Source organism: Procambarus clarkii, chromosome 1 (genome assembly GCF_040958095.1).
Source record: "Procambarus clarkii isolate CNS0578487 chromosome 1, FALCON_Pclarkii_2.0, whole genome shotgun sequence".
NCBI classification, from domain to species: domain Eukaryota; kingdom Metazoa; phylum Arthropoda; class Malacostraca; order Decapoda; family Cambaridae; genus Procambarus; species Procambarus clarkii.
The window spans coordinates 42,499,537-42,527,227 of NC_091150.1; the positions used below are offsets into that span (position 1 = coordinate 42,499,537).

General features: G+C 38.8%; 4 protein-coding genes across 11 annotated transcripts in view; 3 read left to right on the forward strand and 1 right to left on the reverse strand.

The window, feature by feature from the left end:
• Positions 1-2,489, forward strand: part of Uxt (Uxt prefoldin-like subunit) — a 3,457-nt gene extending 968 nt beyond the window's left edge. Inside the window, exons 2-3 of the mRNA XM_069322058.1 lie at positions 1,096-1,235; positions 2,273-2,489. Coding sequence (XP_069178159.1) covers positions 1,096-1,235; positions 2,273-2,489 — 357 coding nt within the window. The remainder of the gene's footprint in view (positions 1-1,095; positions 1,236-2,272) is intronic.
• LOC138349750 (beta-1,4-galactosyltransferase 4-like) lies at positions 1,083-8,062 on the forward strand (the record flags this gene model as incomplete). Its single annotated transcript, XM_069301305.1, is given in 5 exon segments — positions 1,083-1,235; positions 2,273-2,907; positions 3,043-3,140; positions 4,055-4,255; positions 5,274-8,062. Coding segments are annotated over 4 exon segments (999 nt in total). The 3' UTR covers positions 5,614-8,062.
• A 2,505-nt stretch (positions 8,063-10,567) lies between these two features.
• On the forward strand, positions 10,568-14,338 carry LOC138350456 (uncharacterized). Its single transcript, XM_069301361.1, has one exon. It carries the CDS (start codon positions 10,998-11,000, stop codon positions 14,319-14,321), a length of 3,324 nt encoding a protein of 1,107 aa, XP_069157462.1. The 5' UTR covers positions 10,568-10,997; the 3' UTR covers positions 14,322-14,338.
• Positions 14,339-20,472: 6,134 nt separating this feature from the next.
• LOC123761262 (protein tyrosine phosphatase Meg) overlaps positions 20,473-27,691 on the reverse strand; it is a 328,139-nt gene continuing 320,920 nt past the window's right edge. For all 8 annotated transcript variants that reach the window (XM_069301750.1, XM_069301643.1, XM_069301582.1 and 5 more), the window contains 3 exons: positions 25,913-26,030; positions 23,740-23,906; positions 20,473-23,350 (listed from right to left, as the gene is read on the reverse strand). In XM_069301750.1, coding sequence (XP_069157851.1) covers positions 23,264-23,350; positions 23,740-23,906; positions 25,913-26,030 — 372 coding nt within the window. In that variant the 3' untranslated portion in view covers positions 20,473-23,263. The remainder of the gene's footprint in view (positions 23,351-23,739; positions 23,907-25,912; positions 26,031-27,691) is intronic.

Here is a 27,691-nt window from a genome sequence, read left to right on the forward strand (position 1 = left end):
TTGTAGATACTTATATATAACGTGCGTATAGAAGGTATAAACAGCAAGAGAAGGTTTGGAGCCGCCATTTTGGTGAGGGCGGTGGCGTCGTCTGCACGACACCACCGTGTAGACGACGGTGTTGTTTACTGGTTACCACGATGGTCTTTGGGCACCATACCAGTTTATTTGTACAAGTATGATGAATAAAACAGGTAGATATTTATATATAATGTGTGTATATAGCGTAATAACACCACACAGTATTGTTGGAGGAGAAATATTAGTGCGTCTGACCTTAAGGGCGGCCGCCGATCAGCTGACTGTGTGAGTAGCCACATCTTTGTGCCTTTACTCACCATACAAGCTTAGATGTACAGTTATGGTGAACAAAACATGTAGATACTTATATATAACGTCTGTATATAGTGAATTATAGCAAAAACATTATTGTGGGAGGAGAATGAGGGTGAGTCAGATGACTGGAGGGAGGGCGAGAGTGGCTGGCTGGTACACGGCGGTCACTCCTCATTACTTTTTGACTCATAATAGCTACTTAGTGGTTCGTTAGAGTGAACAAAACATGCAGATACTTATATATAGCCTGTGCTTATAGTGTAATAACCGACAAAGTATTTGTTCACTGATTGATGAACATAATTGAATCAACAATATGCACACCATATTTTTGAGTACAGCAATGATTCACTCATTTTATTATATAAATATATCAAACTACACACTATTGAATAAAATTACAGCAAAAAAAGTATGAAAAATCAATCAGAGACATTGAAATAATTCGGTAATTATCTCTTTGTGGCAACTCTGGCCTGACAGCTTGCGAGCAACAGACCGCCTGGGACGCACGCTGAGTCAGCGCCTATAATTTGCCAGACTTCCCCGCCCTATAGCGGGCAATATATGCTACTTACGATTTTTTTATTATTTTTCCCGTGATCAGTGAACACAAATTAACAGGTTAGAAAGAAAAAATAATTTTTTTTTTTTTCAAAATGACATGCGCCTGTGGGGATGGCAAGATATTAAACCCCGAGCATGTTAAGGGTTAAACTAAACTCTCTAATTTTTTTCCCCTACAGACTTGTGCTCGAGAATCGTGACAAATTGTATGAAGATATAGCTGCCCACTCCCAGCTTAAGCAGGTTATTGATTGCATAAATGAAGTACCACATGAAGAAGGTTTACGTACACAAGTTGACCTTGGCTCAAACTTTTATGTTCAGTCCCATGTGTAAGTAATTAAGTAATTATTCTGGTACCTGAGACAGAAAAATAAAACAAGATCTGAAGCTAGACTTACACTAAATGATAGATAATTTGCACATGTAATCTTCACTTTTTAATATAATTCTATTCTGATTTGTCTGGCTAAACTCTTTCATTCTAAAGTCATTCTTTGCACAATGCAAGTTTTATTAAATACTCATAAAAAAAATTATGGTCAGGTAGCTGTTGCCATTTAATGGCATTTGAGAACGTAGTGTTAGCAAAAGTAGTGTTAGGGTTGTTGATTTATGAAGCAAATATAATACTATAGATGTAGGATCACTGGATCATTTCAAGCATAAGCTAGACAAATATGAATGAGTCTGGATAGATAGATAAATAATAGGAGCTGTCTCAAATTGTCCAGTATGCTTTCTGTAGTCCTTTCTTATGCTCTTGTACCATGATAAATTCCAAAGATGGTGAAGGATCGCTGCCACCTGGCTGCTATACAGGTGGCAGTAGATCAGGTCATTAACTCCATACACGAGCAATCTGTAAGAGCCCACAAACTTCCAGTGGTTGATCAATGTGAGGACCAGTCTTGAAGGAAGACAGACAAGGACAATGGGCTAACAGAAGTATGTGGCCTGCATAGCTCTCTTAACTTCACTAGCTTGACTGGAGGAAAACGAACACTGTAAATTATTTTCCGCCACTTCCAGTAAAGATTAAGTATAACTAAAGAAAAACATCGGGAAATGTAGCACATTATTAGGCAGCTTGGACCTGACAACCAGGAACACGGGTTTAAAATCACTTTTAAATTTCAGTTTAAATATAATTGCACATGTTCATGTGCAATTATTTTGAATTTGTGCAGTGATGGTTGACTTTGTATTTTTTCTGAGTATTTAATATAATTTGTGAACATGTAATCTATAGAAAATATTTCACAGCCCACGTTCCAATATGTATGAGCATGGAATGCATCATAACTTGGCAGTAATGTATATATATGTAATGTATATAATCTAATGCTAAATATTTTATTTTTAACAGGCCAGATGTGTCACGCATTTATGTAAATGTTGGCTTAGGCTTTCATCTGGAACTGACTCTTCAAGAAGCACTGACATTTATTGACAAGAAACTTGAAATTTTGAATGCAAAGTTATCGGAATCCACAAAAAAGTCATCGAAAATCAAAGGGCAAATAAAATTTGTATGCGAGGCAATTAGAGAATTACAAGGAATTCCCCAAACTAAGCTTACCTAATGAAAGTTCATTTGCCTAGTTTTATTGATGGCATTTTGACAAATTTGTGTTCTGCAATATGGAAGTGAGAAAAATTGATGCGTCATTGAAAACTGTGCATGTCAGTGTAAGAAAAGTTTGGTTTTTATCTATAATTTCTAATTTGATGTTATGGGTTTTGCCTTTATTGCTTGGAAAGTATACCGATGTAACATTCCCATATATTGCCTTCAATGATATTACGCAAGAGTTAGTGGGGCTCATAGGATCAACAGGAAACAATTTTAATTGGTGTCCTGTAGTGTCTCCTTACCTGCAAAACACTGTAACGCTACTGGACAACAACGTAGATTCCCTCTCAGATGAAGAAATTTTAAGGAATTCTGAAATACAAGTTGGTGGTTGTTGGAAACCAAATAACTGCCTTTCAAGATACAATGTAAGTGTTTTTTTGGTGTGTGTGTGCAATTTTAGTTGTGTATATTGTAGTTTATCACTTACAACTAATAATGTGTATCTGATAACAAACAATTTAAAATCTATAAAAAGAGTACCCTGTTGTTGTTTTTTCCAGGTGGCATTAATAATTCCTTATCGCAACAGGAGTCTGCATCTACAAAAATTTTTGACTTACATGCATCCTTTCCTGAACAGGCAACAATTAAATTACAGGTAACTTATAACACTTAAGTTCTTGTAATAGACACTTCCCTTGTGATTCCATGATTTGTGTTTTCTGGAGGGGCTGAACGGTGGCTTGCTGTAGCGAGCTTGTTGAGGTAGCCCCACACACTTGCCACATCAGTGCAAGACATCTGTATTACAGTACCTGAGAGAGAGCAGAGTCAGAACCTCTCCTCCTTACAAAGGGGCAGAAAGCAGGGGAGTGTTACGATCACCTCACTAAGGAAACGTCCGGAAAGTAGGCAATGCAAAACAGACAGCTGCAAGATTCACAGGAAATATACAAAGAAGCAATTGAATATTCATGGAGTCGCTGATCATTTTACATAAGAGAAATCGCAAAAATATGCTTCGTGTGGGTTCAACTGTCCACAAATCTCATCTTCCTGTGAGCATCTGAATTATCACATGATGGGAGGGAGAAATATGTACTATTTGCAGCTTTTTAAGTGACTTTGTGTTTGTATTAATGTGCTCAGTTTCCAGTGTACCAAATGTTCAGGCTTTTGAGTTTAGTGTCTAAATTTAGAAGTGAATGGCACAAATTTGTCTTTTCTACTTATAAGCATTCGGCAAAAAAAAAATAAATAAAATGTATGACCCTTCTATCAATTTCATTTTCATAATCTGGACCCATTCCTAAAATAATTAAAGTGCTGCTCTAATATGTGAATTAGCAGAGGACTGTCCATCAGAAATTACCAATAGTTATATTCTATTAAAGACTAACCAAATTTGATTTTTTAATAAAATGAGAGATACTGTATGGGTATTGCTGAATGTTTTATTTAAGACTTGATAATATTTGTTCCGTTTTATGTGTAGCTAGAATAGAGGTACAGTACTGTATACACTTAGTATAATTTATATTTTTAAGAACACTTGTTAAAATTTGTTCACAGGATTGTAGTTGTCGAGCAGACAGAAGGTGTCGATTTTAACCGCGCAAAGCTGTTCAATATTGGCTTTGTTGAAACTCTCAAGCTAGATCAAGTTGACTGCTTTATATTTCATGATATTGATCTGCTTCCACAAAATGACCATAATATATATGCCTGCACTCATCACCCAAGGCATATGTATTCAGCTGTTGATACCACAAGGTGAGTTTGACAAACTGTATCAGTATATAATGTAGGGTATTAGGCGAGCATTAGAAGTACAGTAGTAAAACATTTAAGATATTGCTTCCCACCCATTAAGTAAGTGAGCCCCTTAAGGTATAGTTTAGCATTTATTTAATGAGCAAAATTTTTTAAGCATTAGTATAATGTAGATAAACTTTGTGAGCAATGCACCCAATTGCTCCCTGAGGCAAGGCTCTGCTCTTCCCAGATAAGCATCCTGCACCAGTGCAACTGTGAATTTGAAACACATTTATGGTCATACTGGTGCAAGGGAGGTACAGTACTTAAGAACTCATTCCAATCTAGAATGATTTCTGGAATGCTTATTTATATGCAATACTCACAAAGCCCTTCCAAGCCATACTCTATATCAAAGGGACCACCAAGCAGTGTTCTCACTGACTAGGCTGTGACCTCCAGTTATGTTCACTAAGTGACAGATTCTACACTGAACAGTTTCACTGTCTTAATTTTGACTCTGAATTAATAAAAATGGTTGTTCACTGTGGCATTTGACTTTCTCTAGGTGCTTAGAACAGTTTTCAACTGTTGTAATGTTTAACCAGGTCCTCAGATTTTCAAAACTGGTGCCAAGATCTGGTATTATGCATGCTGCCACTTGGTGACAGATTAAAATGTCACATTTAAGGGGTTCCAGCAAATTCCCAAGAATGTCTCCCATAAACCCCCCTCCCTTACTTCTCACATCTATTTTTACAATGTTTTTTTAGGTATGTCAGTCAGAAATGTTGTCTTGGTGCTTAGTTTTAAAAGCCGAGTCAAAATTTCTAAATACCCTGTACTATAAGGAACATTGAATCTAATATGGGTCACTGTCTACTGGTTAAGCACCTTAGACTGCATTGCAAAAAGGTCTTCATTACATTGACACCAGTGTAAGTGTTCAGTTTTAAACTAAAGAACATTGTTTTAAGTGAAATGTTATTACTTGCAGTTAAACAGTATATAATTCTTACTTTTTGTAATTCTCCAGATATCATCTTCAATACCGCCGTCTGTTTGGAGGAGCAGTTGCAATGCAGAAAGTACATTTTGAGAAAGTCAATGGATTCAGTAATAAATTTTATGGCTGGGGAGCTGAAGATGATGACATGTATAATAGAATTGAAAAGGTAGGACTGTCTGTTATCCGCTTTGATCCAAAAGTAGCATCTTATGTTATGCTGCCACACTCGCGTGTACCACCAGCAGAAGATCGTTTCGATAAGCTTCAAAATAACGATGTCAGTGAAGATGGGTTGTCCAGTCTATCATATCATATTCTCGATAAAAAGATGAGACCACTTTATACATGGTTTCTTGTTTCTTGTTAACAGTTTGTATACAGTAATTGTAAATTTTATGTATGATTATCAGATTACATTCAGTGACCTCGATTAAAAATTTGTCATTCATGTATTAATAAATGTACAGTACATACAGATTCTCTGTAAATATAAATTATAAAATATTCCTGTATTGTCTTTAGTGTATGTAAAGAACATGTTAAAGTACCAATAACAAATTTTCTATAAAGCTGTGTCTTGAGTATGAACTCAATACTGTACTGTACTATTTTTAATGAAACCATCTGCTTTTTTATTTACTGTAATTAAAGAACAAATTAAATTATTCAAGGTTAGCAAACATAGCTAATAATTATACTGTACATCAATCTACATATGAAAGATGTGGATTATCCTTCATTTTTAATACTGCAGTTCCTTTATATTTGCAAGGAATTAGCTCCTTGAAAACAACAAATTTAAAATTTGCCAATACTGTACAGTGCTATATCAAATTTTGAGTTGTATAAGAAAATATGAATGCATCCCAAAGACATTCTAAAAAAAAAAAATATTGTCTGGACTCCTATCTTGAAAAAATATGAGTAAATGCACATCTATTTATCTATATCTATACCTATCTATAACCCAGATGCCTTGCTTCCTCCTGGAAGCTCCCCATTGTTGGGTGGCCACAGCAGAAGGTTCTCCAGGAGACTATTATCAAACAAACCTTTCACTCATTTTAAGCTCAGACCTCCCCACTTTCATTTATTGATACTTTCTGTTGCAAAAGATACTGATCTGCTTGTATCACATGATCCCCTTATTACACCTGTGTAAACTACTTTTTTTTTGACAATCCACAGGCATTCTATTAATTCATACCACCACCTTTTATTGTGCTTCAGCCACTTCAACATGCTGCATTTGATTCCTTTACCCATTTCATTTAAACCCGTATTCCATATACAGAATTCTACTTCTTGGTCACAAGTATACAATACTCAATAAAGAAAACCTGAGCAATTTCCAACAATGTATGATGTAGGATAAAAACCCACACTTGTGTATTTGTGAAATTTATGTAATTAAAGAACTGTAATTAATTCTATCCCTCGATAGAATTCTTGGTGAATCGGATACTTTTGATATCGTTCGTCTTATGCATTTCTGTTCTCGTATTGGCATCCTTGGTGATATTTAGCGCCCTCTGATTATTCCACACATTGGATAGTGCTACATAGGCTTCCCGGTTTGGTGCCTTTTGATAATTACTTACTTTGGTGTAAATTCCTTAAATTTCACAAACACAAGTGAGTTTTTATTCTATGTTATGTCTGAGAAAACAGTACCATTACAAATGTATAATGTTATCTGCATTATTTATGCATCATTGCCTTGAAACCTACTGCTGTACAGTTAGAGGGAGAAATCGTTATTGTCTTGTAGGCTTCCAGGGGTAACAATACATGAATTTGCTCATGCAGATGGTCAGGAGTAGTTAACAAATGGAATGCATTATGCAGTGATGTAGTGGAGAAAAAGACTACACAAAGTTTCAAATGTAGATATGATAGACCCCAATAGGCTCAGGAATCCACCAGTTGCTAGGCAGGACCAAAGAGCTGAAGCTCAACCTCCGCAAGCACAACTAGTCGAGTACAGATTAATTGATGAAGATTAAGCCACCCCCAAGAGGTGGCACGATGAATAGCCCGTAAGAGAAATTGAGTACACTCGTGCATGGCATTATATACCTATTAATTGTACACCAACTGATGACAGTCGAAAGGAGAGACCAAAGAGCCCCCTCCCCCGTGCAAGCACAACTAGGTGAGTACGTTGACCAGACCACACCACACACTAGAAGGTGAAGGAACGACGACGTTTCGGTCCGTCCTGGACCATTTTCAAGTCGATAGGTGAGTACACTATATTGCTTCTCGTGTACAGTGTTTTTAACACATTCAAGTGAATTGTGTTAAATAACCATGCCAACTTGCAAATATGTGAGGCACCCTTTATAAATATTTATTTTTGGCATTTAAAAATTCTCCAATAATCAAACTGGCGAATCTTACTGGAAAACTACAATACAATGTACAATGCATATTTAATTTTTTAGTCTGTTGTAGTTTTTTTTAATTTGTCAAAATGGGGGATGTACTGCAACAGTAAATGTAAGCATGCCTGTATGTAAGCATTTGCATTTTATAAATACACTACAGTTGTAGGCTGCATAAGAAGATACACATGTACTATACATTTGTGTAGCAGAATGCGCATTTTATTTGTACAATATATGCACATTTCCTATACATCAACACATATATTCTGTACAGATATTTTTAATAGTTTATATACACCAGTGCAAATTTATGAGTTTTGTGGATAAGGAAATAGGATAAATAGATTTATATAATTAGGATCTGTTCTGTAAGTGTTTATAAATAAATTTGGTAAAAGTTTAAAAATATAAAAGTACATACTGTAATTGTATTGTATTCTTACCATGAAAAGAATATTGAGGCACCTTATTGAACAATTTGTTGACTGTGTATAGCAGAGGCTTTCAGATGATCAGCCAGTACAGTATTTCTAGGAAAGCCTCCTTAATAATAGTCACCCATTGCTTATGCATGAGTTCAACTAAGGATTAGGATCATATCAGGCTTTGAAACTTCAACCAACTTACCAAGAGCCAAGACCATGCAGAATCTGGCTTTCAAACGGGCATGGCCATGGCCATTATCGCTCTTGAATCGAAGACTGATCTGGAACTGCGGAAAAACTACTTAGAAACTTAGACCAAACAAAACGGTGAACTGCTTGAAAGAAATGAGGGAAAACAAGGCACACGGTTGTTTACTGTGTGTGAACCACTTTTATTTTTCACCACTTACCACCACAGTGGTGGCTGTTGATGCTGCAGTCTATTAATGGAGGAAGAAAGAAAATTTTTATGCTGTAGTTAGAGGCAGAGTGAATGTGGACCAGGTTGGAGACCGTTTACGTGATTCTGGCAGCTCAGCTCAGGGTAATTAGCAACCCACTGGTTCATGATTAGCCCGTGCTGCCTATTTGGCAGCCATTTATGAGCTCTTACTGGAAGTTAGCTTTGGGCACAGTGCACAGGGCAATATCCCTGTACCCAGTACTAAAGAGAAAGTGATGTTCAGTGAGGGCCGGAATATTGTATGTGGCAGATCACTTCAAACCTAATAGATACGGATATCAGCAAGTCACTCCTCTAAATACTGATTCTGGGAGAAGTTGCCAGGGTCATTTTAAGCTGCAACACACTTCCCGCCTGTTTCACAGCCTTACTCCGACATATTCTGTGACAGCTGGTTTTCACCCTTAACAACTTCATCAGTCTGAAACTACTTTACTATTCAGCCTCAATACACATATAACAATGTTTACAATTTCTGAACTTTGAAATACTTCTTGTAACTTTTAACAGAATAGTGTGGAGGCACATGAGGCACATGTATGCAAAATCATGGGAGTAAGTAATTATCCAAAGAAGTCTCCAAGCTAGAAAGGCTATGCAGTAATTGTGTTTCCACATACAGTATCTAGAGTTCTTAAAAAATACAAATGTATTAGTCCATTTTATTTTGATTAAAGCAGGTAGCAATATCAAGAACTGTCGAAGAAAAGTACGAAGCTACAATGAATGGTGTAGTAAACCATGTTATCTCTAATGTGCCAGCTACTTGATTTATCCCCAAACTATTCCACAAGAAATTCTATTGTAACTACCTAAAGGTTCCCAATAATCACCTATTTTTTAATACATAATACGTTAAAATTGATGAATGCGTCTTTGGAGGACGCCCGCAGCTTTAACGAGCCTGGCCTGAGGACGAGTTGTACTGAGACCCTAAATATTATGTAAAGTATAGTTACAGACAACACCATCATGATCCAAGGTGTAACATATTACAGAGTGGAGAACACGCCCAGCCGCTTATATGGAGCAGTCACAAGATTTTTCGCGTAAAAGGGCTTTGTACGCAGCTAAACTTTATAAGACAGTGCTGAAAACTATGATAAAATATAATTACTATTGCGTTTGTTCTGCATAATGTTATAACTACTTTGATCATCCTAGTAAATGAAATAATGCTAGTGCATGGTATATAACGTTAGTCTTGTATGATAATTGTGATAAGCTGTATTAACAAATTATGTGAACTCGGTTTATTCGTACACATTTTAAGCCTCCAATCGACGTTCAAATAAACGAGGTTGAGCTATATTAGTACTTTATCTGTTGCAGACGTTGTCAAGATTTTCACAGCATTTATTATTAATTTAAGAGAAATAACGTTTTTAAAGATGATGAAAGAAGCTTTAAGTCTCTAAAATATAATTGCGGAAACTTCAAAGTATTTATAATCGAGGTCCCCCTCTCCTCTACCTCGTTAATGCGCTTAATTCGGGCCTTAATCCGCCCATTCCTCCCCCTTTACCACCCCCTATGATATCCCTACTAACCCCTGCTGTATCCTACAAAAACAGTTACCGGTGCATTTGATCGTGACCGTTAGTTTAGACCGAGTATACCATATATAACACTCCTATTAATAATAATAAATGCTCCATACTTCCGCTGGTCAACGCGAAGTTTAAAGCCTATAAAATCGATCCCAGGTGGAGGCGGAGAGTCCCGGGCGTGGCGGCCCCCGGCAACCCTTCCCCCCACCCACCCCTCCCCCCACCCCATACACGCACTGTTGCCAACTCCACTCTCCTTCTCTCCTCCTTGTTTACCTTATTAGTCAGACGCAACATATGAATTACCTATGTCATAATTAAATATTAATAAATAGTTGTATATTATAGTTCACGCATATATATGAAATTATGCGTGTACGGACACGGGACTTTGAGGATAAGCGAGATAAAATTGAGATAATAAGAGTGTAGGGGGAAGAGGAGGGGTGGTGCGTGAGGGTGGCGACACTGGAGAGTGTTGGGTCGCGTTTACACGGTACAAAGCTTGCGAGTGTTGCGGGGCCGTGTTGACGTCGCTACGAGGCTCGTGTGTTGAGTGAACTCGCTCTACCCCCTCAGGTCACATCACGAAGCATTGATGTGTTCAAGTGTTGCGAGTGTATCTGGCGGAGGACAGTTAGTGTCAGTGAGTGAACTGTCAGCGTGTGTCAGATGCGGGAGGACTCAAGCAGTAGGCTTGTGACGACCCGTGGGCTCACACTACCCCCAACCTCGTTAGTACAAACTATAACATATATATATATCTGTAATTAACAATTAGTTTGGTGTGATTACTGCTGTCTTGTGAAAACATAGTGCCGATGCATTATTATGACAATGACATTTTATAGTTGATACCAAAATTTATACCAGTTATATTTTTGCTAATTTAAAACAAAATAATTGTATTGCAACAGTTCATAATGTCCAATACAGCAGGAGAAATGGTGAAGAGTGATGCTCAGCCTTGTGAAATGGCCAGGGGTGTGACACAACAATTTGAAATCTCGAGGAGTGACCATCCTTCTTTTGATATGACGAGATATGTTTCTCAGTCATCAGATATGGTTCGGGGGGCATACCAAACCTTTGACGTGAACAAGGGCCCACACCAGCCATATGAAATGGCAAGAGGTGTCGGGCACACGTTTGAAATGCCCAGAAATGTAGCTCCACCATACGACATGCCCAGAACTATTCCACAGTCATTTGACATGTCAAGAGGACTCCACCACTCATTTGATATGCCTAGAGGTGTTGCACAACAGTACGATATGTCCAGAAGTATCGGTCAACCATTTGAAATGGCAAGAAGCAATACAACATATGAAATGCCAAGAGGACCTCAGGGCTACGAGATGACAAGAGACAGCCACACGCCTTATGAGATGCCACGAACACAACCCTACGAGATGGCGAGAAGTGTGGCACCAACTATTGACATGGCTCGGGGTAGCATGGATGTGTGCCACCCCTTCGACTATGTCAAGACCTACCAGCAGTGCCCAGACTCTCAAGCTGCTGGCCCTGCAAAGGCTGACGTTACACACCACATGTCCGATACACAACAGGAACTTGAAATTCCACTGGAAATGCCCAAAACAGCCCCACAATCCACAGTTAAGACCAAAAGCGGAGCTCAGAAGGGAATTAGTCATCCCTTTGACTTTGCGAAGGGTTATGCTCAGCAGCTAGAGGTGGCTAAACGGGCTGCCCAGAATGCAATACAGGCCAAAATGCAAGCTCAGAAAGTGGAAAAGGCACGGCAGGAGGCAGAACAGGCAGAAAAAGCAAAGCACGAGGCAGAACAGGCAGAAAAGGCAAAACAACAAGCAGAAAAAATAGAAAATGCCAAAGCTCCTGCACCGCCGTCCGAGATACTAAAACTTTATGCTCAGCAATTAGAAATGATGAAGAATTCTGCCAAACCTTCAGAGATTGCCAAGATGTATGCGAAACAACTTGAAATGGCCAAAGCTAATACATCTAAATCTGAAAAAACAAGAAAGTCGGGACCATACTCAGAGAGATCAAGAAAAGGAAAGGGAGCCACACTTTCTGTTGGTAAAGAAAATGGCACTACAAGATCTTCAGGGAAGTCAGGAAGTGCAAGTCGATCATCCAGCAGAGATGCACAGTCCAGTGGGAAGTCTGAGGAAATGGATACAGATGAGAGTAATGACAACCAGACCGAAGAAACTAAAGGTGATCCTCCACCTTTTGAAATGGCAAAATACCTTGCTCAGTTATCCAAAATGACCAAAGGTGGTGCTCCACCTGGTGAAAAAGATGATTCACAGTCAAGTGAGGGAGGGAGAAGCGACAGCCAGCAGTCTAATACAGTTAGTGGAGAGACCGTCCCATCGTCCACGGAAGTGGCGAAACCTTCAGGTCTCCCATTTCCCTTTGAGTTAATGAAAAATTTTGGTCTTCCATTTGGGATGGGTATTCCTGGAATTGGAAGTCCTAGAGCAAAACGAGATCGACAAGAACTGACCATAGCAAACAAAGCTAAATTAATAGAACAGGTCGAGGCAAGGGGCGCTAAAAAGAAAGCAGATATTGCTAGAGAGTGGGGCTTAAGACCTTCAACGCTTTCAACTATAATGAAAAACAAAGATAGAATAATGACACAATTCAAATCTCAAAGATATGCTGCTGGACGGAGACGAATGCGTACAGCAGCATACCCTGATGTCGAAGAAGCCCTTCTGACTTGGTTTAGATATGCCAGGGCAGCTAATATACCAATTACGGGTCCTGTTCTCCAAGGGATGGGTGTCACATTGGCTCAAGAACTAGGACATCCTGAGTTTTCGTGTAGCGTTGGATGGCTGGACCGGTTTAAAGCAAGGCATGGCCTTTCTTTTAATCCTAAAAACAATCAAGACTCTGGAGGTGGTACCTTTAATGAACCAGCAGATCGACAACCTAGTCCACTACCATCTGTCCCCCTTGAAGTTGGCTCAGATTCTGAAACTTCGCCAAGTTCTTGGTTTCCACCTTCGATGCCGGCAACGGAAATATCTGCTACGGAATCAGCAGATAGCTCTACAAATGCCTGGTTTTCCAATGCTCTTCCTAACGTAAATGTTGCCTCGACAGCAGAAACACAAGACCCGTTGAATAAATGGTTCCCTGAAACAGTCGTGGGAGAACATGAAGAACCTTCAGCCTCGATTCCTGTAGAAGATCTTACAAGTACCTGGTTTTATAGTACAGTTCCTTCGCTTTTGAAAGACTACAAGCCTCGAGATATTTTCAGTGCAAGCGAGGCAGCGCTTTTTTACAATCTTTTACCTGACAAATCTCTTGCTATGAAGGGGGAGGACGGCCACAAGTGGACATGGGTTAAAGAAAGACTCACATTAATGGTTGCTGTTAACATGGACGGTAGCGAGAAGCTTCCTTTGGTCGTTATTGGTCAGATGAAGGACCCAAGAGCCTTTCACAATGTAGAAACACTACCGTTGCCTTATGAAGCAAATGATTCAGCAATGATGACTTCATCTATTTTTGAAAGTTGGGTGCGAAAATTGGATGAACAGTATCAAAATTTAAATAGAAATATTGTAATTTTAGTTGACACTTGTCCAGCACATCCAAACATAGATAACCTTAGATGTGTTCAACTCGCATTCCTTCCAAAGGAGACTACCTCACCGTTACTCCCAGTTGAACAGGGAATTGTTCAGAGTTTGAAAACCTTGTACCGCCGATATATTTTGGAAAGAATGATAAAATGTAATGAGAAAGGGCAAAAATATGAGGTTACAGTGTTGAAGGCGATGGAGCTGTTAGATGAAGCGTGGAAACAAGTCAAAACAGAGCTCATCGTGAATAGTTTTAAGCAAGTTGGACTGGAACAAATTGAAGAACTTTATGATGCTAAGTTAGACTGTGAAGATGAACATGCGCTGCTGAAGCGTGCTAGACGTTCCGGCATTGACATTCCTGGAGACGTTACCTTTGAATCCTACCTCAACGTAGACAGTCGGGTTCAGACGACAATGGAACAGAATAAGGATGGCACCGAAGCCGAAAAGGCGATGAGAGATGACAGCACGGAGGCAAGCAGTTTGACTGGTCCCATCCTGCCCAGCGAGGCCATGCAAGCCCTCGCCACTCTCCGCAAGTTTATACAGCAGCAAAGTGGACCTGATATTTTCATAGAGCCATTGACAGAATTGGAGAGTTGGGTGGCCGAGCATATCGTGAAACCTGAAGTTTCTTTTACATCAGAATAAACTTGTTCAACGATGCCTAAGAGGAAGGAAAACCAGGCTCTCATTAGGGCCACCATGACACCACGTGAGATGCGTCCCCGTCGCGGTGTCGGTAATGCATGGCGCCTTCGGGTCCACGCAGCTAAATCTCACCATTCTTCGACGAGCGAGAATCCAGATAAATAAAATATTATTCTACGGACGCTGGCAGTCTTTGTAGTGTGTTGCTTCAGTGACGACTATGCGCCCGTCAATGCCTACAATGATGAATGTAAATTTATTTTGAAATTGAATCCTAGAGAAGCTGGCAACGCGCAAAAAACGTTTATTCGTTGACGTCACCACCAATTTGTATATATAAATTTGAAGAAATGTAGTCTCATAGAGCTAACGATGAAGTATAATTATGTTAAATATATCGGTACACTGTCGCCCAAAAAAATTATAGTACATATAACAGCATTTGTTCAAACGTTGAAAAATGGACTGTTGCACCCAAAACGTTGACGTTTTGCACTATTAATATTGTAGAGGGTAGGATAAGGAATGCAACAATTACTCCTAAACTTTTCTAGGCCTCGTATAGCACATACACTATATGTACTAAATTAGGCCTAAGATAGCGTAAGTTTGGCCTAGAATTGCTTATTTAATTCTAGCACTGGTTAAGTTGTATACTTTTCCACTTTTTAGCATGACATTTGGAGTACTCCAAAAGTGCAAAACGAACTTTTTTGGGTGCAACAGTCCATAGTTGTTACATGTTCATTCAGTTTTGGAGGATAGGTGGGAATACTTGGTGTTCGGGATCATGCAATCTGAACAAGATAATACGACATCGCAAATACTTTTAATGATCTAGATACATTAAGGTAATGGGTAAGTTGTCTGCCAGCTAAATAATACAAATAGGTAAATACTATGATTTCCTGTGAAAAGAAATATGCATTTTTATTCAGATAAATTAACGTATTTTACAAATATTTTTTATTAGTACACATACATACACACACACACACACACACACATAGGTTCACGTAGCCAAGAGGACAGCACTCTGAGGCCATAGTCCTAAGGGCCTAGATTCGATTCCCGGTTGAGGCAGAAACAAATAAACAGATTCTTTCACCCGATGTGTCTATTTAGCTGGCAGTTAAATAGCTGTTATGGGATGCATCCTGGGGATTTGTATTTGTGTGTGTGAAATATGATGATATAATAGAAGGAAAGTAGGTCAGTGGTCAGCAAATTTGACAACCGACGGTTAGAAATAGGAATATCTATAATAGCGCATGAATATCCATACAAAAAGAAGAAAAAACACCCTGACAGTTAGCAAAGTGAATGGCGATCATATCCACTTAAATCTCTATTATCTTTCTCATGCATACAATAGCACTATTTAGCATAGTTTGAGGGATTAACAGCAAGTAGTGACGGATACTGGTTGACAAGAGGTCAACCCTCGAAAATGTGATTAATATCTGCTTGAAGTTTTTCAGTGTTAAGCCAGCCTGTTAAGCCAGTTTATTCCACTAAAATTAAAGTAACCCATGCCACAAATACTGTTTGACCTAGATGCTCTAGATATTTCATCCCATAGATGCTTTGCTTCCATTCTGTCAAGTTTGGTAGCCTGTATATAATTCCTATTACTATAAGATTTTCAGTTTTTTCATTTAATTCTAGCCAAATACTTTGTGTGTGGCTCATTTTTGATTCCCTCTTTTTAGACTACATTTCAAATTTTCCCTATCATATATGGTTTCTCCCCCTCATCTAATATATCTGTGTGAAAAAGTTTAAATCTGTTTATTTGATATTCAGCTAATAGTTCTCTGTTTTCTACATTCATCCATGTTTTGGTAAGTGCAATAACATTTGTTTCTGTGCAGACAAGAGCATTCAAATTGTTTATTTTGTTCCTTAGACTCCTACTGTTCGTGTAATATACCTTAAGTGTATTGTTATTTTGAGGCCCTTGTCCTTCCCTGTTCATTTTGTCATTTTTTTCCCCTAACCAGCACATACTTTTATTGCCTCATTTCTCCATATCAATTCCCATACCGCTATCTATTAAAAGTTTAAACCCAAACAATCCCCTTCAACCACAGGTTCCAACGAATTGACAACAGCAACAACTCCATTGTAATTGCTCCAGCCCCTTGATAAATGCACCCCATCCTGAACATATGTCATTCCTTCCATAGAAGTGTTCCCAGTTATCAATGAATGATATCGCCTTTGATTTACAATATTTGTCCAGTCAGCAATTGACACCAAGTGCCCTCAATAACCATTCATTTCCAACTCCCTTTCTTGGAATACTGCCACATATGATCGGAATTCCTCCCTTGCTCTTAATTCTATGGGTGTCTTAAACCTCTGTATCAGTGCCTCACTCCTAACTCATCCTACATCATTTTCACCAGCACTGATATAAATAATGGAATAATGGGTTTGTTCCTATTTCCAGTCATAACATCATTCATGTTATTTACTATATCACCAATTCCTGCTCCCAGATAGCAAACCCTTAATCTGTTTTCCCTATCTCTGGCTCATAAAGCTCTATCCAGATACCTCACCTGGGACTCTCTCACAACCAAAATTCACTTAGGTATTTCCTTTACTTTGTGATCAACTTGAAGGACTGGTGCTCCCTTCATTGCCTTGCCTTTTGAGTGAACTGTTGTCTGCCTACAGCAGTCGTCTTCCAGCATGGTGAATGGGTTGGAAGTCTTTATGCCATCTGTAGGTGGCCTCGTCAGTCTTCTTGAAACCCCTGTCCCCTACGATAATCCAAGATGTAGACCCCCTACTGCTGCTCTCCTCCTTTGCTTCCTCTTGCCATTGTTTCATGTCTTAGCTCCTGCATTTGCTGTAGCTCCTTCTGCAGGGAATCCAGCTCTGCCCTCAGAGCTCCATATAGCTCCCTCACCAGCACAAGTTCAAATTCTACACCTTCCAAATTCAGTACCAAGACAATTGGACCTCCAGCTAACACACCCTCTCACTGTGACTGACTGCGAAGGGTTTATATGTACGAATGGGGCTGTGCAAGTTATTGAGGTTATACAAAGGACTTAGTTTACAAATTTGCCTCATTTGTATTAGGGACTTAAATCTTCCATCTTTTCATATAGCCCAAATAAATTACAGTAATTGTTTACATTTCTAGCAGCATAAAGCCCCCACCACCCTCACAGGTGCATCCTCCTTCCATTGGGGAAGGCTCATGGATTCCCACCATCCCTGTCCTGCACTTCATTTCCTCATGCACTACTCACTCCTTGCTATCTTTACATCGAATGACCAGACTAACCACCAGAACAACAAAACTTGTAGGAACCACCGCCAGACTGTCAGAGATAGCATACACATATTGCTTCACAGAAACCTTCAGTATAGAACAAGTGCATGGACAGATAATCTGGTCAAGATTCTAGAGAAAGTGGACTTAAAACGGCCCATTAAAAACAAAGAAGAAGAGCCCATGTCAGCACTTTCAGCAGCATCCTCCATGGGAAGAATCGAGTCTAAAGATAATCATTGAAGGCTTACCAGTTAAAAAATCAGCCTGTGACTTGCATAGGCTCAAAGCAATCATTGAACAACAAATGGAAAGCATCTTAAGACTGACAATTACTCACATCTTCACAGATGGAGCAGTTGATCAAGAAAGAGGTTCTGCATAGGCAGCAGTTTACACTAACAACCATGAAGCTTACTGGAGCATGAATAGTGGGTGCTCAGCATTGCAAACAGAATTATATGCCCTGAAAGAGGCCATAAATTATGCAATTTAGAATAATTTACATGATTTTATCATTCATACCGACTCTAAATCTTCGCTCCAGGCATTGTTATCCAGCCAGCACATAGATAATATACAATTCGTCACAGAAATCCTACATATAAGAAAATATAATATACATATAGGAACCACCCCATGCATCGAGAAATGCACCTCACGACACTGGAAGATAGAAGCGTATGGGGAGACATGATCACAACCTACAAAATTCTCAAGAGGAATTGACAAGGTAGATAAGAATAAACTGTTTAACACAGGTGGTGCACGAACAAGGGAACACAGGTGGAAAATGAGTACCCATATGAGCCACAGGGATGTTAGAAAGAACTTTTTCAGTGTCAGAGTAGAATGCATTAATGCAGATGGAATGCATTAGGCAGTGATGTGGTGGAGGCTGACTCCATACACAGTTTCAAATGTAGATATGATAGAGCCCAGTAGGCTCAGGAATCTCTACACCAATTGATTGACAGTTGAGAGGCAGGACCAAAGAGCCAGAGCTCAACCCCCGCAAGCACAACTAGGCGAGTACAAGTCACATTTGGCTTGGATGATAATGAAAAGGCAGACTCACTAGCAAAAACTGCCACTGCTCTACTTGTACAGGTTAAAATACTGTACCTCCAAGTTTTTCACAGATTTAGGAGGAAATCAAGAAGAAAATACAGAACAATACTCCCAACTATCAAAAGTCGCCACAGAGCCAAAGTAGCGGAAGATTCACTGCGATGTGGTACGAACAAGCCACTGGTTACTCCTCTTTCAAGCCTAGCAAAAAGATATCCTGAAACATCACACTAGCCATACACAGACTCAGACTTAGTTACAAGTGCTGCTGGGAGGTAATAAACCCAATAGTTAAGGAGTGTCATATCTGTGGAGCAGAGGTGCCGCTATTAAACTACTTACTGGAATGTGAAGCAACTGAAGCCCTGCCCATCAAACTCAACATTCATCTGACAAGAGCAGCTGCATTAAATGCAAAATCTACAGCAACGACAATGGTTAGAAAAGCAGTTAAAGAATGGGACACACTAGTGAACACTGCATCTATATCCGCCACCCAGACAATGTTATTAAAACAAGACCTAAAACTAGTGCACAAAAACAGAAGTGGAAAAAGAAACGGGAGAAAAGGAGGAAACTCCAACCTACATTTAAAACTTTCAACCAAATATCACAGTAACAAGGTTATCGCAAATAACCGAACTCAATTACGGGCTCACTATGGCCTGTGCAACATGAAAATTTCCTTCTGAGTAGCTAAATCTAAAACATCCAATGACTCAGTATGGTTAACTGGAACTCGAGACCTTGTGTTAATTCCCTGCATCCTCCAATGACGCTGGTTTGCTCTGCATCCTTGTTCCATGTTTCTCCTTGTTTTGGGGTTATTTATTTAATTTTCTCCATGTTTTGAGGTTACAATATTCATTTCATTTTCTCAAGTGCTCCTGAGATTTTTGTTATTCAGTTCTAGATTTATTCAATTCTCTCATGTGCCCAGTGCTTCCCCAACACCCGAGATGTTTCTCCTTCGATGCTAGTACGGTCCCCGTCCTGCCTCTATTTTGCTCAAGTTTTCTGTACCATTCATCCACCCCCTTGCCTCCTGCCCCAACCTATAACCAGGCCTCCTGATTAGTGGTCTGGTTAACCAGGCTACTGGATGCAGCTGCTCACAGCTCGATCAGGTATCCTCTGGAGATGTTTATCAAGTTCTTTCTTGAACATTGTGAGAGGTCTGTTGGTTATGCTCCACATGTGTAGAGGGAGTGTTGTAAAGTATCGGGCCTCTTTCGGGGTACCTGTTACACCAATTTGCTTTTCATTGGGGGCTATTTTGCATTTCCTGCCATGCCTCCTGGTCTTATGAGGCATTATTTCCATGTGCAGATTTGGAATCAATCCAAGTACAGTATACAGTACAGGACATAGTACAACATATAGCATACTGTACATGATATACAGCATTTATAAACTATAAATGCATTTGTAGCAAGTATATTCGAATTCTCCTCATGACTCCTACTGACTTTCTCAAAATTACTATTTTATGGAAACTTGTTTGTGAAGTGAACTGACCACAGAGAGTCTTCAGTTTCCCACTCTGGAAACTAGGTTTGTCAATAAATACGAACATCAGAGGTTGAAATCCGGTGGGTTGATTTGATCCAATTTTAAAGGGGTCAGTTATATAGAGGCTTGGTTTTTCATGGGTGCACTGTATTCATACGATAGGAGATATTGTGGGGCTGCACATCAGTGGTAATATGCTAGACTAATAAAGTCCTAACAAGTATATCATCTGGATAAAAATATAAATGAACAACATTGGATATTAAGAATGCAATCTTTACAAACCACTTCTCTTTATTGCTCGTTTGTGTCAAATATAACACACACTCCTTGTCACATTCATTTACATCACCAAGACTTAAAATAAGACAAATAAGGCATAACTTATATATAACTGAAATAATTTACAATGCAGTGACCAATGCTTTTGGCAGTGTTGACTGGTCATCTTTACATACATTACCTGTCCAAAAATTTTGCATCAGTAACTGACAATGAAACTTTTTTTAATGGCTATGTAGTAAATAAAGTACTGTACACCTAAGCTTACACTGAATATTCTATGATTACAAAGTGAAGCTCATAATACTATAATCATTTTGTATTCTTTATATTTTGTATTATAATACTGTACAGTTAAACCAAGAAGATTACATAAATTTTGTTTTGATGCATAAGGATTTAAAATCACAGAATATTGTGACAAGAGGGATCTGACATGAAGGATCAGACATACCAATCAATAGATTTGGAAAGAATTTATAAAAAAAAAAATGGTCCAGAAAATAAAAAGACCAAGTACAAGCAAACAGGTTGAACTGCACTAATTGTATTACATGTTACAGATAATTAACCCTGCATGGACAATTATGGTCAGACCCCTTTATTTCTTTGGCAAAGTAGCAGATGACCCCTTCTATTTAGTTTAGACATACTTTGTGATTAGTTGCCTTCTGTGCACTGGACAAACCTGAGCCACCATTCAGAGGCTCACTTCTCTAATCAACCCTTTTCTTTGTACAATAAATTTACCTTTGTGTAAAACCAAATACACGAGATTCATCTTTTAGCTCCGAGTTTGTTTTAACAAAGGTGTAAACACTCTTAGTCAGTTGATGATGAACTTTTAATTTAAAAATATACTGTATTACATAGCATGTTGATTTATAAATTCTCAATCCAAAACAAATTATCTTACCAAATTGAATACACATACTAATTATCTGAATATTCAGACATGCAAACTATCTCGCACTGTTCTACATAAAAGTTTGACACCTTTTACATTCTAATTACTGTACCTCAAACAAACAAAATGTGCACATTAAATAATGACCAAAGGCAATGTGTGTTGTCTACAAGTGTGTTTATTATACCCTGAGTGGTATAGGGGCACACAGCACCCAAAGTTGCCCATGGTTTACATTTAGTATTAAAAAGCCTGTAAGGCAATTGGACAATTCCTGAATAATCCAAACATTTCGTAAGGATATAATGAAACCTCCACACTAGTAACTGAAGTTTTACCTCTGCCACTAGAAGATTCAGGACAATAACTCTTCCGAGGCACTTTGCTCTGCAACATTGCAAAAACGGCTTCACTTTATTAGAGGAAGGTGACCGTGTGCATCACCAGTGTGGGATTGTCGGTTGCTTGAATCGGGCTCTTTTATCAAGAGGAAGGCACATGTGGGTCCCAGGACTGTGGGAGGGGTAATGGCTAACTCTTGTACTGCTTGGGAAACTAACGGACAAAGTCAGCTCACATTACCAGTCTAGACAATGTGGAGAAATCTGAATATTCACTTGGAGGACAGGCACTATGGTGAATATACCCTGTAATGTGGTGTTTAATTACACTGCCTTCCATAATGGTCCAAGATTACATAAATTACTAACAATTTTAAATTCATATACTGTATTGAGATTTGGCAAAGGAAAACTGCCTGATTTGAAGCAGTCTCGGGTTAAAGGCAGTAATTAACAAAAAAAAAATACACTAGTGCCTGACTGGTTTGGGGGGGGGGGGGGGGGGCCCTGAATGTGACAGTATCAACCCCAGCAGACAAGAGTAAGATGTGGCAGTGGACATGAACAAATCTCTCAAGTTATCAATGAAAACTTTTACAAACAATTATCGAGATGAAATTTAATAGCAATTGTTGCAAAACATTACAAGGGCACAACATGGTGGCATCAATAATAATATAATGATGACTTAAGAATTTGTATCATGCTTCACAAGGCTTGAATGGTGAAAAGGGTGAGGTGGGTCAAATTATCTTGTGTAAACTACTTTTATTTTCAATAGTTAAGTAGAAAATATCTTTGTAGTAGAAACACCGCTAGGGGTTAGAGTTTGTCTTTTGAAGTCTCATATCTACACATTGTTCACATTCCAAAAATTCTGTACAGGCATAATAATAACCATTTCATGCATACACAGTTTCTATTACACACTCTTCAGTGTGTAAGTCCTTCTGTGCAAGTATTGAGAGACCTAATACATCTTTCAGTGGTTCTCCATCTTTGTTGCAAGAGACATCTGGTGAATTACGATTCTTGAGCAAGTGCAATTTTTGTTTGTTTATACTCTGGTTATATCCTCACTATCAGAAAGCTTTGAATATTTCAAATTATCAACAATTATGTATTGTCTTACATCTAAAGATGCTTCTGAATCTGTATTTCACATAAAGAGGTATCTTCAGTGTCAAATGCATCATTTTAGCTCTTCCTTCATTAAAAAGCTGAACCCCAGAGAGATTCATCCTCTCTGGGATAAATACATTTTTTCTTTGAAGGATATCCTATTATAGGATATGTATATTTTCTTCCTTACACAGCTCTTGAACCTATTTTTACAACCTCATTTTCCATTGTCCTTTATTTGCAGTGTTTTAAAATTCATTAAAGAATTTACAAACTTCCTTTTATATTGCATCACATGAACTAACTTCTCTTACACTTTGTTAGCTACATGTACAGCTCATCCTCCATCATAGGATATTTACAACAACTTATACCATTTTTAATCTGTAACCAACTTTACAGATGATGCAACATCTCATCTTTGCTGGTACTCAGCCATGGGTTTGATGAGACCTTCAGAGTATACTCGTTGAATTGCTTCACACACAAATCTGAACTGACTCTGAAAAAAATAAGAGAATACACCAGAATTACATGCTTGTTTAAGGGAAAAAGACCTATATATACAGATGCCAAGACAGGAGCTATCAGTTTGTACACAGCATATGCATGTAAAGCAAAGTTGCAAACCCCGCCACCCCTCCCCCCCCCCCACACACACACACACAAAAGCTTGGGGAGACATGATCACCACATACAAAATTCTCAGGGAAATTAACAGGGTCAAAAACCTTCTAGGATAATGAGGTCTCCCTAGTAAAGGGATGAGGCTGTCCACATGGGCACAACTAGTTACTGGCCATATCCAGCAGTGCTCAACCTGAGATATCATCCACTTAGTACTGTACACATGTGGGTGTAAATGTGTATGTGAATCATTAAAATACTTACAGCTGTCTGGATCATCATTGCTCGTTGATCCCTCATGGCCCGAACAACATCCAGAGGGTAAACTGGTTCATTTGCTTCAATAAGACACTGTGCAGTTTCCATGAGGATAAGAACGCCAGTCCTTCCAATTCCAGCCGAACAATGAACTATGGTGGGTTCTACCATGCCTGGAACATACAAACTGTGTCAGTGCTTGCTAACATCTTACACACCATGACATCATGAATTATACTTAATGTTGTAACTGCAGCAATTGATTGCCTACTTAATTTCTAAAAACACACCTTACTATTTTATGTCTTCCTCCCCAACTAGAAATTAATGGGTTGCTGTATGCAGACTTCTTACTAAATGCTGCCTCATTAATCATACAAAATTGTAAATTAGCAAGCAGGAAGAAGGAACACAGACAAATTATCACTGAGAAATGGACAAGAAAGTATGCAGCATTCAGAGAATAAACAATGTAAATGGAGCACTCCCATAATGGAGAATTGAGAGTAATACATTACACATAACACATTGAGAGTAACACATATTAGACAGACAATGCAAACTCTTGTGAGAGTCACAGGTAATGACATTGCACAACAGTGTCACTGACAAAACTAAAGAACCTCTTGGAAATTCACTTTTCCCAGATATTGTGATATAAAAACAGCAACATTTATTATTACTTTTTAAGGAAATGTTTTGTGAATCAACTTTGTGTTGAGCAAAAACAAGGTGTTGAAGGCTAGAGCAGTAAAAACTGTTCTCTATGACTGGAACAAATAAAATAATATGTAAAGTAATGCTTCCCTATCCTCGTCCATAAATAGGCATAAATTAAGTTTAGGTCATCGTGCTAGTGGTGTGACTAGATATGGGGAAAGAGGGAACCCCCATTGTTGTGCAAGACCATGGGTTGAGCAGAAGATCTCTTGTGAGGAAGCTCCTTGTGCAGCCACGTTTTGTGCTCGTGAATCGGGTCATCCATGAACTCCAGCTGCCACTACCTCAAATTACAAGAGTAGTATCTCATTTCTGGTTTGTCAATATTTGTCTGTTCTTATTTTATGGCCGTTTAATACGTTTGGACGACAACCAGTTATGAGACAGGCGATTTAAAAAAAACATGGCGAGCCCATCACAATCAATCAATTAATTCTACTGAATGTGACATATCTGTGATAGGGAATATTTACAGTAGTTACATTTGTAATCTTTTGGCAGATCTGCGGTGGTCATCAGGGAACCACACGCCATCAACCCATTGCAACACATAGGAACACCTGCCGTAACCAACCAGGCTCATACCTGACTGATGTCCAAATCCCTCATTCTTATACTCATGTTGAAGCCTTCAGGTCAGATAAGGCCATTGAGTATTCAAACTGATACCAGTAGTTTAGTCAACTAATAATTATTACCAAATTCCTATCTATCGACAATTCTAGAGTGATAGGCGATAATTAAATAACCCCCCAAATATGTGCAGAGGGTAAACCCAGTAGGAGATAATTTTAATACAGTTCGCTTAATTCAACAAATACAATAACTACCCCTACTGGGAAAATCCCCACAGCCCCACCCTTGACAACAGAAGTGATGGCATGACTGGGCATGGTAAACCACCAACAAGAGACAAGACTCCTTAGGTGAACACTGATAATTAAAATGGGACAACCTCACTTCAAGAATGCCACAGCTGGTCATCATCTACTGCCACTCAGAAAAACAGAAAAGGAGAAAATATACCATAAGGTCTGTAATACTTCCAATTAGTGTGCTGACTGCAGCTTATATAGCCAATATACACAGATATATGTGTTATCTGCAGATAACACAGATAGATAGAGATAGATCTGCAGTTAAACCGAATAGAAAAAATCGGTCAACTTATCTCAATTACCGTTTCCTGCTGCCAAATATCTTGGAACACAAGTGTACAGTTTCTGGAGTGGATTGAGTTTGTGGCACTAGAAACATAGCACCTTCTGTGACCCTACACACATCCCTGTAGCACCTGTGCCATATACTGACCGGCCTGACTGTGCAACTCTCAAAATTCAACATGCAATAGATTATATACTCCAGGAAGCAGCAAAGTGAGCTAGCACACAAACTGGTGTTGCACAATAGGTTTATTTGAAATATTCTGGTACATACACGAGTTTGAAATCAAACTCACCTGTTCTAGCCTGTCGAACCTGAGTAACAAAGTTTAAGAACTCCGTGGAATCATCTGGCACACCATGGTCTGGCCATGCTAGATACTGCATATGGGTGATGTGACGCTCAATTTGATTCTGCAATATTAGGAACATTTAAAGTAAATATGAAGGACTTTAGTACAGTATTATTTAAGTTTTAGGTATTCAACAAACAAACAAATGCACATGCATGCACTCTCTCACACACACACACACACCAAAATTATGAGAAGGATTAAGACAGAAGAGGACTGCTTGAGGCTTCAAGAAGACCTAGACAAACTAAAGAAATGGTCGAACAAATGGTTGTTGGAGTTTAACCCAAGCAAATGTAATGTAATGAAGATAGGTGTAGGGAGCAGGAGGCCAGTTACAAGGTATCATTTGGGAGATGAAATTCTTCAAGAGTCAGAGAGAGAGACCTGGGGGTTCATATCACACCAGACCTGTCCCCTGAAGCCCATATCAAGAGGATAACATCAGCAGCATATGCCAGGTTGGCTAACATAAGAACGGCATTTAGACACTTGTGCAAGGAATCATTCAGAACTTTGTATACTGCCTATGTCAAACCAATCCTGGAGTATGCAGCCCCAACATAGAGTTCATATCTAGTCAAGCATAAGACTAAACTTGAAAAAGTTCAAAGGTTTGCCACCAGACTAGTACCCAGGCTGAGAGGTATGAGCTACGAAGAGAGACTACTAGACTGATACCGGAAAAAGGTGATTGGGTCGACTGTGTCTATTTGGACCTAAAAAAAGGCTTTTAACAGAGTCCCCACACAAGAGGCTGTGCTGGAAACGAACATGCTGAAGGAGTGACAGGGAGGCTTCTGACATGGATGAAAATTTTATAACTGACAGACAGATGAGGGCAGTAATCAGAGACAATGTATCTAACTCGAGAAGTGTTAACAGCAGAGTACCACGGGATTCAGTTCTTGCACCAGTATGTTCATTGTCTACATAAACTATCTACCAGAAGGAATACAAAATTATTTGAACTTATTTGTGGATGATGCTAAGATACTGGGGAAGATAGGAGACGCAGACAATTGAACTGCCCTTCAAATCGATCTTGATAAAATAAGTGCTTGGGGCATAAAGTAGCAAATGGAATTCAATGTGAATAAATGCCGTGTTATGGAATGTGGAATCGGAGAAATTAGACCACACACAACTTACAAATTATGTGGAAAAGAATTACAGAACTCTAATATCCAAAACCACCCCTAGATCTCATTCTTTATTAAACTGTCACCAAAAAGAACATTGTGAGCGTTTGTGTCGCTTTCAAACTTCAGACTTGCTTTTAATTACTGTATATGGATCGTGAAATACTAAAGAAACTATTCATGACTTTTGTGAGACCAAAATCGGAATATGCAGTAGTTGTGCCCAGATCTCAAGCACATAAACTGGAAAAGATGCAAAGGCATGCTACAAAGCATTAAACACGCTAAAACTAAAAGATGGAAAAAAAAAAAAGAGGCGAAACGATCACCACTTACAAAACACTAAAAGATGGAAAAAAAAAAAGAGGCGAAACGATCACCACTTACAAAACACTAACAGGAATCAACCAACTTGACAAAATGGAATTCCTGAAACCAGCAACATCACAAACAAGAGAACACAGATTCAAGCTAAGGAAACAAAGGTGCAAAAAAACAAAAAAAAATAGAAAGTTTTCTTTTGCAAAGAGAATGGTAGACAGTTGGAACAATCTAAGTGAGAAGGTGGTTGAGGCTAAAA